We start from the raw sequence: 12,147 nt of genomic DNA, 5'->3' as shown, positions 1-12,147 counted from the left end.
ACTCTCGTGACTTGACTTGACACCCGATGGACAATTTACCTGCAAACCATTCCAATTAATCTACTAACATGTACGTCTTTGGAGTGTGGGGGGAAACCGAAGAATGTACAAACTCTGTACAGACAGCAGCCGTAGTCAGGATCGAACCTTGGTCTCTGGCGCTGTAAGCGCTGTTAGGCAGCAACTCTACTGCCGGGTCACCGTGTTGCCCTTGAATATATATATATATATATATACAGTATTTGATACACGTTTACAGTGCTGACCCCAATGTGTGTTTTGAGTGATTATTGTCCTTCAGTTCTTCTTTTCCTGCTGCTCAGCATATCCCGAAGACTTCAGAGGGGAACCCTTTTTTGCTTTTGTCTTCTCTGTTTGTTTCTTCTCTTGGGTATACTGCTGCACAGCCTGCAGAACAGCCTTTTCCACAATCTGCTTACTGGTAATCTGCAACTCTTCTTCCTGCAGTACATTCTCAGGTTTATCACCTGCTGAGAGATTGCAATCTTCAGTAAATACATATTTATCTACCCATAACATGCCAATAGTTTACTTTATTTTACACATTTTTTTCCATTCATGTTTATTTTTTCCGCTGGCTGTCATAATTTTCACGGCTCCATTTCTATCTCAATAACTGCAATAGAAGAAATTTAAGTTAGTGTTTCATAACAGCATTCAATTATATTGTCATGTTGCACGAGCAATACTCCTTTTTCTTATCGCACTACATCCTTACAACCAAGAGAAACAATGACATCTCCCAAGGGTCTCGACCCGAAATGTTATCAGTCCATGTTCTACAGAGATACTGCCTGACCCCCTGTGTTACTCCAGCACTTTGTGTCTTTTAAGGAAATCGCCTAGCTCCTAGCTCCATTTCCTATTGACTGCAAAGGAGAAGGTCAACAGGTGGAGGGGAGATCAGATGTATGGAAAAGTTCATGTTCATTAGTCATACGAGCAGAATTAGGCCATTTGGCCCATCGACTCTACTCCACCAATCAATCATGGCTAATCTATTTCTCCCTCTGAACCCCATTCTCCTGCCTTCTCCCCATAATCTTTGACACCCGTACAAATGAAGAATCTGTCAATCTCTGCCTTAAAAGTGTCCATTAACTTGGCCTCCACAGCCATCTGTGGCAATGAATTCCAAAGATTCACCACACTCTAACTAAAGAAATTTATTTTCATCTTCTTTCTGAAGGTATGTCCTTTTATTCTGAGGCTACGACCTCTGGTCCTAAACTCTCCCACTAGTGGAAACCTCCTCTTCACCTTCACTCTATCCAGGCCTTTCACTATTCGGTAAGTTTCAATGAGGTCTCCCATCATCATTCTAAACTCCAGCGAGTACAGGACCAGTGCCCTCAAACACTCATCATATCTCTGGATACAGTCACAGAAGGCATTGTGAGTAACGTTACATTGTACAGAAGAACACATTCAGAGGAGCTAAATAAATATATAGTTGTTTGTAAAATCTTCCACTCACAAGAACATAATTTCCCTCCTTAATATTGCATTTCTTAAATGTGCGTGTGTGTTAGCTAAGTCATGCACTACTTGGCCATAAAAAATTCAGTACAAATTCAAAGGTAGGCACAAAATGCTCAGCGGGACGCAGCATATCTGGAGAGTAGAAAGGGTGATGTTTTGGGTCGAGACCCTTCTTCAGACTTCCCTACAAATTCACATGGCTTCACAGTGGAATTCCATATTGGGGTCTCAAAGATAGAGGGGTGATATTTGCATGTCCTTTATTATCAGATTTTTTTTGTTATGCTGCTTGCCCAGAATAGAAACACCATAATGATTTTTTAATAAACACTAAGGCAGACAAGCTGATGTTACCGTTTTCATTCTATATATCGACCCACCCATTTATTTCCAAATAAGCAAGGAAGAAACATTTAATCGTCCCAAACGTGCACTTATGTTGAATTATTTTGGTGAATAATCTACCAAAATGGAAATGCGGAAGCCATTTTGCAAATAGCAAGACTGCAAAGACAATAATGAGAAAAATGATTCATTAGGCTCTTGTGTTAATGTACCGTATCTCACAACCTCAGATGTCCCAAGGCAATTTGCAACCGATGAAGCATTTTGAAAATGTATTGCAATTAATCTTGCTAATGCTATTGTTATTATGGGTGGTATGGTGGCACGGTGGTGGTGTTGCTGCCTCACTGCGCCAGGGACCCGGGTTCGATCCTGACTACAGGTGCTTGTCTGTATAGAGTTTGTACGTTCTCCCCTTGACCTGTGTGGATTTTCCCTGGGATCTCCAGTGTCCTCCCACACTGGAGACGTTCAAGTTTGTAGGTTAATTGAATGAAAGATATGCATAATGCAATGATGATCAAGGATAGGTGGAGCCCACAATGGTCCATTGTTTGCTGTGGGGTAAGTGATAACAAGTTATAGAGACAGTGAAACTCAACGGGACGTCAGGGAAACTAGTACGACGATTAGGGTGGGGGAGGGACTGATTGAGAGAGGAATTGCAAGGGTTATTTGAAGTTAGATAAATCAATATTGTTGGGTTATAAGCTGCCCAAGCGAAATATGAGGTGCTGTTCCTCCAAGTTATGTTTGGCCTCACTTGGCAATGGTGGAGGGCCAGGACAGAAAGGTCAGTGTGGTAATTGGAAAGGGAGTTAAAGTGTTTGACAACCGCGGTCGTTTCGCCGAACACCTACCCTCAGTCCGCCTTGACCTACTTGATCTCTTGGTTGCCAAACACTTAACTCCTCTTCCCATTCCCACGTTTTCTGTCCTGGGGTGGAAGGGAGGGGAGGGAAGGGAAATGAGAGGAGGTGGAGTGAGAGAAATGGGTGCTGTGCCAGGTTAGGCACAGGGAGAAGAGGAGGAAAAGGAGGAAGGGGCTTGTGACCTAACATTGGAGAATTCAACGCTCATACTTTTGGGTTGTAAACTACCTAAGTGGAATATGAGGTGCTGTTCCTCCAGTTCGGAAGGGAATTCTAAATAGCTATTTGTCTGTTATCAATCCTGGGTTAGGGAGGGAAACTCAGGATGTTTTTGGGATTATTATATTGCACAGGGCTGATTTTTATTCTCTCATTTTGTGCTAGTTTATACTCTAATGGCATAGAAAAGTTGAAATATTAATAGACCAGAATGAAGGCATTCAGGGTGGCACAGTAGCGCAGTGGTAGATTTGCTTCCTTACAACGCCAGAGACCCGTTCAATCCATGGTCAGAGTTCTATTCTGACTATGGGTGCTGTTTGTATAGTTTGTATGTTCTTCCTGTGACCATGTGGGTTTTCTCCAGGTACTCCAGTTTCCTACCACACTCCAAGGACCTACAGGTTTGTCAGTTAATTGGCTTCTGCAAATTGTAAACTTCCCCTAGTGCATAGGATAGTGCTAGTGGAAAGGGTGATCATTGGTCAGCGTGAACTCGGTGGACCGAAGGGCCTGTTTACACACAGCATCTCTAAAGTCTAAAAATCAAAAGGTGAAATTCACTTTACAGTTACGATTGTCAACCAACACCACATCATCTGTTTTAATCTTCAGACAGAATCAAGAATAATAACGTTTATATATTTTAATCTATTTTATCATAGAATATTTGCTAGTGTTCAAACACATTTAAACAGTTGCCACCTAATGCAAGACTATGCAATGGGTTTTTATAAAGTTATAACAACTATCTTTAGATGTGTGTAATCCCAGCCCATTTGTAAAGATTTATCACTGTTAAATAGGATTTCCAAACCTCCAGGATTATCCCCAAAAACTAAATGTAATCTCTAGGACACTATTGTGGACAATTCAGGATAAAACCATAGGGCTATTAGATTTTTTCTTTTTAATTTAATTTATTAATTCTAAAATATTAGCTCATTGATGATTTTTACCTATGTAAATATGTAACAGTATCAATTCTTTGTATGTAGGAAAGAACCGTGGGTGCTGGTGTCAAAAATTCAAATGCATGTGATGCAAAATGCAAAGTCAGGAATCCAGAATTTAGGATTTAGTTCGGATAAATGGTTTGCAATCACTCACTACATAGAAACATAGAAACATAGAAAATAGGTGCAGGAGTAGGCCATTCGGCCCTTCGAGCCTGCACCGCCATTCAATATGATCATGGTTGATCATCCAACTACACTCATAAAATATTATTTGCACTATCTGTAAATTAGTTTTTAAGATCTTACACAATATTTGTGTAATCTTATTACACTAGACTAAGTGGGACCCGTTGGGTCCCAGCATCACACGGGAGGGCTGGTCACCAAGGCAATATTCCACCTCTCCACCAATTCCAATATTGCTCGCCAGTGGGGCTTTCTGTTGCGCTAGTATGGGTGTTGTGGGCCGAAGGTACTGGTTTCTAGAGGGCTAGTATAGACATTGTGGGCTGAATGGATTCTTGGGCTGGCAGCCAACTGCTGCAACGATTCTAAAAGCCAAGCCAAGGCAAACAATTGGGCTGCAGACACCCGACAGCCAAAATTCATTTTGTGAACACAAACTTGTTAAAAAAGGCGAGGCAAACAATTGGGCTGCAGACAACCGACAACCAAAATTCATTGTGTGAACACAAACTTGTTAAAAAGGCGAGGCAAATAATTGGGCTGCAGACAGCTGACAACCAAAATTCATTTGGCAGAGACTGAGTGAGGCACGACACTTCCTGGTTTTTATAGTCCCTCCCCTATAGCAGGGAGAATGGGGAATTTTGTAAAAACATTAATATCTCTCTCATTTTTCTTCGACGGAAAAAATCCTCCGCACTCATATGGCGGAGGGGGGCTCTGAGCAAGGTGGCCAAAAATGACGGCCGTAGGTGGCGGCGTTCTCTCGGAAATCGCTGCACAGTCGGCCAAAAGCGGTCAAGATCAGAGATTTAGTAATATAGATAAATCAATACTAAGTGAAATAGGATCTACATTAGAATGCTTTGTCGCCATTAAATTGTTTACACAAAAGATATTGATAGGAGTATCTATTAGTCATGTAATTTTTAGTAAATTTCTTTATCTATACTTTTTTAAATATTTAATGATCAGTAACAACTGGAATGAAACAGTGGCATTGCAAGGCAAAGCAATAGAGAAAATAAATGTTTTCGCAAAATCCCTAAGGTGACAATGGGTGTAAATGTGTAATACATTAAATATGACAACAGTTAATAAAGAGGGAATCCAAGCAGACAATTCCATTAAAAAAATAACTTAAATCCCATTACTTTAAAAGCGCAAAAAGAAAGGAGCACATAAGCTGTGGTGGGAACATAATGTACCTGGTTGCTGGTGGAAGCAGATGCAACCAAATGCAGCAATGCAAGTCATTCAAGGTTAAGTAATTGCTCAAGTATTGACATTAAGGTCAACACTTGCAACAGTATATGGACAATGAATGACAGTACCCACTTTCAACAAAGTCAGGTAATCAACACCATCGCACTATCACTGAAACTGGTCCACTCTAACAAGTTTCCTCCTGCTTGAAGTACGTAGGAAGGAACTGAAGATGCTGGTTTAAACCGAAGATAGACACAAAAAGCTGGAGTAACTCTGCGGGGTCAGGCAGCATCTACGGAGAAAAGGAATAGGGCCGAAACCCTTCTTCTTTCCCCACCAATATCTCTCGTTACCCTTTCCCCTGATTCTCAGTCTGAAGAAGGGTCTCGACCCGAAACGTCATCCATTCCTTTTCTCCAGTGATGCTGTCTGACCCGTTGAGTTACTCTAGTTTTTTGTGTCTATCTCCTGTTTAGTCAGCTTTCTCGACCCCATCAAAACTTTTCACAGTTACGTCGGAAACATCTATCACTGATAACTCTGGAGCAGCACTCACCTATAACCAACATCATGGTGGTAGATTGATGAATATGGCGTTTGAGCAACAATTGGCCTTTAACAGCTGAGAATTGAATCCCGCTTCTGTGCTAGAGATTTGATGAGGAAAATATCTCCTCTGACCTTTCTGCCCGATATAATTACTTTTAAGCTGATCTCAAACTGCAGAAGAACTGACTGACATCCAAGGCTGTCATGTGCAAATGATCCTTTATGAGGACAGTTGCTACTTGCAACTACTCAGCAGGGAAACAGCTAATTGCTCTTAATTAAACGCTGCCTTTTCTGAAGAGCATATCGTGGCATTTGGGATGCAAGATTTCCCTCTCCATTGCCTGGCTTGTATTAAACATATACAGAGAGGATTGCAATACCTGTTGAGCTAGGACAATAATGCTTCGTTGTGAAATCTGAATTTAAATAAATGTAATGTTTATTTAGATATTAAATGTATTTGCAACTTCATTCTTTTGTGAAAGCTGCAGGCTTCCAAGCATCTTCTGAAGGATATTAATGTTTTATTATGTACTAATGATACCATGTTTCCTGTTATTATCTACATGAGTTGAAGGATATGATGGGCCAGATCTCATTTATTTTAACTGGCTGCATAAGGTCATCTCCCGCAGCGCAGAGTAAGCTCCATAACCACTCTTATCTTCTGCAGTCATGTGACTCACAATAATCTCAAAGCCTCCACTCTGCAGTCAAAATCAAGGACCACTCATATCCCGGTCATCCCTGCTTTTCTTCTCTCGACTTCAGGTAGGAAGCACAGACGCTTCAAAGTAACTACTACCAAACTCAGAAGATGATAAGTTATAGATACATAGATAGATGCACAATACGTGCAGGAGTAGGCCATTCAGCCCATCGAGCCAGCACTGCCATTCAATGTGATCATAGCTGATCATCCACAATCAGTACCCCGTTCTTGCCTTCTTGCCATATCCCCTGACTCCGCTATCTTTAAGAGCTCTATCTATCTCTCTCTTGAAAATATCGGCCTCCATTGTCTTCTGAGGCAGAGAATTCCACAAATTCACATTTCTCTGTGTGAAAAGGTTTTCCTCATCTCAGTTCTAAATGGCCTACCCCTTATTCTAAAACTGTGGCCCCTGGTTCTGGACTCCCCCAACATCGGGAACAAGTTTCCTGCATTTAGCATGTGCAATCCCTCAATAATTGTATATGTTTCTATGAGATACCCTATCATCCTTCTACATTCCAGTGAATACAAGCCCAGTCGCTCCATTCTTTCATCATATGACAGTCCCGCCATCGCGGGAATTAACCTCGTGAACCTGCGCTGCACTTCCTCAATAGCAATAATGTCCTTTCTCAAATTAGGGGACCAAAACTGCACACAATGCTCCAGGTGTGGTCTCACCAGGGCCCTGTACAACTGCAGAAGGATCTCTTTGCTCCTATACTCAACTACTCTCGTTATGAAGGCCAACATGCCATTAGCTTTCTTCACTGCCTGTTGTACCTGTATGCTTACTTTCAGTGACTGATGTACTAGGACATCCAGGTCTCGTGGTACTTCCCCTTTTCCTCATCTAGGGGGAGAATTAGGCCATTCAGCCCATCTACTCTACTTTACAATTTATCTTATGTTTTGCAGCATTGTGATTTAGATAAAGGGAACCCTGTGTAAAATCAAGGGAGTTCCAGATTGGCTATTTTGTCACTGAAATAAGTCCATGATCATAAGTTCTGGGAGCAGAATTAGGCCATTTAGCCCATCCAGTCTAGTCTACCATTCAATCATGGCTGATCTATTTTTCCCTCTCAACCCCATTCTCCTGCCTTCTCACCATAACCCCTGACAACCTTACTAATCGAGAATCTATCTACCTCTGCCTTACAAATATCCATTGACGTCCTCCACAGCCTTCTGTGGCAATGAATTCCACAGATTCACCACCTCTGACTAATAGTACTCCAAATAGCGCAACTGCCAGACATGATGTTACATTCAGTGATACGAGAGATGAAGGGCATGTTTGCCCGGAATGACATTCCTGAATTGTTGATGTCAGACAACGCGAGACAATTTGACTGTGCTGAGTTTGGCAAGTTCAAGAATGAATGGGAATTTGCCCATGTCACCTCAAGTCCCATCTATCCACAGAGCAACGGGCAGGTGGAGCGCTGTGTGCAAACCATGAGAAATATCATGCAGAAAGACAAGCGCAGCGATTGTGACCCCATGTATGCCATCCTTGAATACCGCAACAACCCCTTGATGGGACATGTGGTTATGCCCCCTCACAGCTACTGAACAGTAGACTGATAAGAAGCAAACTTCCGTCACTTTTATCGCTCCTACTGTCCCATCCTGTCCCTCCCATGGGTCCCATGGGAGGGACAGGTCTGAAACTTGCTGTCCGGCAAGATAAACAGGCAGTATACTTCAACAAGAAGGCAAGAGTGCCTGGAGCGACAACAACCGGTGTGATTTTGTCACAAACCAACCAAGTGGCAATGTGACCAGATTGTGTGCAAACAATTGGCCCCTCGGAGCTACTCCGTGTCTACACAGAGCCGTACAGTGTACCGCAGAAACAGGAAGGACATACGACCCGCGCATGAAGCAGCTGAGCCACCCCCCCCCCCCCCCCCGGCAACACGCAGCAAAAGAGCGCGAAAACTGAGCAATCACAGCCCGCATCGCAAGGTAATGCAGTGGGGGAACCCGCTCGCAACGTGCCAAGCCTCACTCACACACAACAGAAATACAACACAGAACAAGTCGAAAAAACAACTCGCACGAGAAGTGGGCAATTGTCAACACCCCCAACTCGGCTTGTTATGAAAATAGGTAGGCAAGAGTAAAAGAAGGCAGTAAAAAAATGCGGAGTTATAGAGTTTCTAGTTTTGTAGTTTTGTAGTATGATGTTCGAAGTATAAAGAGTGCTGTGTTAATTGTACACAGCACTCGAAGTATAAAGAGTGCTGTGTACAACGAGGATAATGTGATTATCTCATTATTTATTGGCTACAAGTTTAGCAACGATGGATAGTGATGTTTTACGTTCAAAGCACTTAAAAATGATATCCTGTGTTTCTCGTTATTCATTAGCTATAAATATAGTCATTCATTAATGACTATGTTCTGAAGAAGGGTCTCGACCCAAAACGTTGCCTAGTTCCTTCCTTCCATAGATGCTGTCTCACCCGCTGAGTTTCTCCAGTATTTTTGTCTACCTTTGATTTTCCAGCATCTGCAGTTCCTTCTTAAACATGTTCTATTCGTAAGTCCTTTATATGTATACAAACACAAGTCAATGATTTAATGATGATGGTATACTTTATATGCCTTGGACATACATGTATATGAAACCCCAAAGTTGAAGTGGTAGATGTAATGTATGCAACGTTTATATTCATCATCAACATGTAAATGCGAGGGCCCTCTTGAGGCCGTGCTATCATTAAATGGAACGCACTACTCACAGATCTCATCAGTGTTGGACATCTCTTTATTGTGCTAGTCATAACCGGGCTTTACGCAAGACATTACACATTTGAGGTCAATAGCAAGAACAAAGGGGGAAGTATGATTTTGTAGCTTTTCCTCATTTCAGTTTAGTTTAATGTTTTATTTATTTTGAAATGCTTTTAAAATATTTTTTATATGTATAATAATATTCCTTTATGAATTACATTTTTAATAAAGTCTAATTGTCTCTGGATTTCAGGGATGAGGACAGAGCTTTTCTATCTCTCGTGACTTCTCAAACCAAGGGTAAATAGTAAAGACTGAACTTAACTGAAATGGAGATGATACTTGAGCTGATAATTTTGTTTAGTAAACTAGATTAAGGAAGAGGAAGTGAATTACTGCAATTTTTATAAAGTCAGAAGTCAAAAGGATTATGTGATAGGTGCGTATTAGGCTATTCGGCCCATCAAGTCTGCTCCGCCATTCCATTGTGGCTTATCTCTCTCTCTGTCTTTCTCTCTAATCCCATTCTCCTCCCCATAATCCCTCACACACGCACTAATCAAGAATTTATCTATCTCTGCCTTAAAAATATCCAATGATTTGGCCTCCAAAGCCTTCTGTGGTAAATAATTCCACAGATTCACCACCCTCCGACTAAAATAAATTCCTCCTCATCTCCTTCCTAAAGGAACATCCTTTAATTCTGAGACTGACCTCTAATCCTAGGCTCTCCCACAAGTGCAAACATCCTCTCCACATCTATTCTATCCAAGCCTTTCACTATTCAATAAATTAGTTAGTTATGTTGCTGCTCATGCCTAATTTGAGGCAATTTCCTCAGCAGGGTGATGTTTTACTGAATTATGATCCAGATTGCCTGATGGAAACAGGCAGAAGCAGATACAGTCAAACAATCAGTCACATTCACTGATGCCATGTCTTACTTTAGATTACCATTAGGTTACCAAAAAGTTTGTTCCAACCCAATCCTCTCTGTCTGTTGAACCGAAAGGTCACCTATTCCATTTCTCCAGAGATGCTGCTTGACTGTGGATAAATGTGAGGATATCCACTTTGGTAGCTAAATCAGGAAGGCAGATTATTATCTAAATGGTGTCGTTGGGAAAAGGGGAAGTACAACGGGATCTGGGGGTCCTTGTTCATCAGTCAATGAAAGTAAGCATGCAGGTACAGCAGGCAGTGAAGAAAGCGAATGGCATGTTGGCCTTCATAACAAGAGGAGTTGAGCATAGGAGCAAATAGGTCCTCCTGCAATTGTCCAAGGCCCTAGTGAGACCACACCTGGAGTATTGGGTGCAGTTTTGTTCTCTAAATTCGAGGAAGGACATTCTTCCTATTGAGGGAGTGCAGCATAGGTTCACAAGTTTAATTCCCGGGATGGCGGGACTGTCATATGCTGAGAGAATGGAGCGGCTGTGCTTGTATACTCTGGAATTTAGAAGGATAAGAAGGGAATTTTATTGAAACATATAAGATTATTGAGGGTTTGGACACGCTAGAGGTAGGAAACATGTTCCCGATAGTCGATGCGGGGATTATGTGTGAGGTGGGAGGTTTAGGTAATGCGAGGTTTAGTGAGTTGAGGTTTAATTGTGAGGTGAAGTTTAATCAAGGCGAGGAGTTTAGTCGTGGTGAAAAATCAGATTAATTTTGAGGAAAACAAAAAAATCGGATTTCCGATTTAAATCCGAATATCTGAACTAAAGTCACTTCTGGGGCCCTGAAGCTGAAGCTTCATTAGTTTCATAGTAGATCTGCCTCTGTACACAACTGCAACATAACCTCCCAACTTCTATATTCAATACTCTGACTGATGAAGGCCAATGTGGCCAAAAGCCTTTTTGACCATTTATCTACCTGCGACTCGACCTTCAAGGAACCATACAACTGCACTCCTCGATCCCTCTGCTCTACAACACTCCCCAAAGGCCTACCATTCACTGTGCAGGTCCTGCCCTTGTTAGACGTCCCAAAATGCAACACCTCACACTTCTCTGAATTAAATTCCATCAACCATTCCTCAGCCCACATGGCCAATCGATCAAGATCCTGCTGCAATTTTTCTCAACCATTTTCACTATCTGCAAAACCACCCACTTTTGTATCATCAGCAAACTTTGTAATCTTGCCCTGTATGTTCTCATCCAAATCATTAATGTAGTTGACTAACAGTAACGGGCCCAGCACCGAACCCTGAGGCACACCACTAGTCACGCGCCTCCAATCCGAGAAGCAACCTTTCGCCATCTCCAATTTGCTATCCATTCAGCTATCTCTCCTTGGATCCCATGCAACCTACCTTTCAGAGCAGCCTACTATGCGGAACCTTGTCGAATGTCTTACTGAAATCCATGTATACAGCATCTACAGCTCTGCCCTCATCAACCTTTCTGGTCACATCTTCAAAAAACTCAATCAGATTTGTGAGGCATGACCTCCCATGTACTAAACCATGCTGACTATTCCTAATCAGCCCTTGCCCATCCAAATGCCTGTATAACTTATCCCTCAGAATACTCTAGTAACTTTCCAACTACAGATGTTAAGCTGATGTCGTTCACATCAGGTGCTGGACCTAGAGAAAAATAATGACATTTTATAGTTAATTATATAAAAAATTAGATTAGATCCTTTATTTGTCAATCAGACCTTTCGGTCTGAACGAAATGTCGTTGCCTGCAGCCATACATATAATAATAAACAACAAAACACACAATAAACACAAATTAACATCCACCACAGTGAGTTCACCAGGCACCTCCTCACTGTGATGGAGGCAAAAGTCTTAAAGTTAGTGTCTCTTCCCTCCTCATTCTCCCTC

The 12,147-nt window shown here is 41.8% G+C and overlaps 1 protein-coding gene across 1 annotated transcript; it reads right to left on the bottom strand.

Annotated features, from left to right (window-relative positions):
* Nucleotides 1-297: 297 nt before the first annotated feature.
* On the bottom strand, nucleotides 298-540 carry akain1 (A-kinase anchor inhibitor 1). Its single transcript, XM_033020386.1, has one exon. It carries the CDS (start codon nucleotides 538-540, stop codon nucleotides 298-300), a length of 243 nt encoding a protein of 80 aa, XP_032876277.1.
* Nucleotides 541-12,147: the final 11,607 nt, after the last annotated feature.

This window comes from Amblyraja radiata, chromosome 4 (assembly GCF_010909765.2).
Source record: "Amblyraja radiata isolate CabotCenter1 chromosome 4, sAmbRad1.1.pri, whole genome shotgun sequence".
Classification (NCBI taxonomy): domain Eukaryota; kingdom Metazoa; phylum Chordata; class Chondrichthyes; order Rajiformes; family Rajidae; genus Amblyraja; species Amblyraja radiata.
Note: the sequence above shows the minus strand (reverse complement) of the source record. Positions and strands in the feature narration are given on the sequence as shown.

Excerpts from the sequence above, each read along its gene's own strand:
- akain1 (XM_033020386.1), bottom strand. The coding sequence starts at position 540 with ATGTTATGGGTAGATAAATATGTATTTACTGAAGATTGCAATCTCTCA.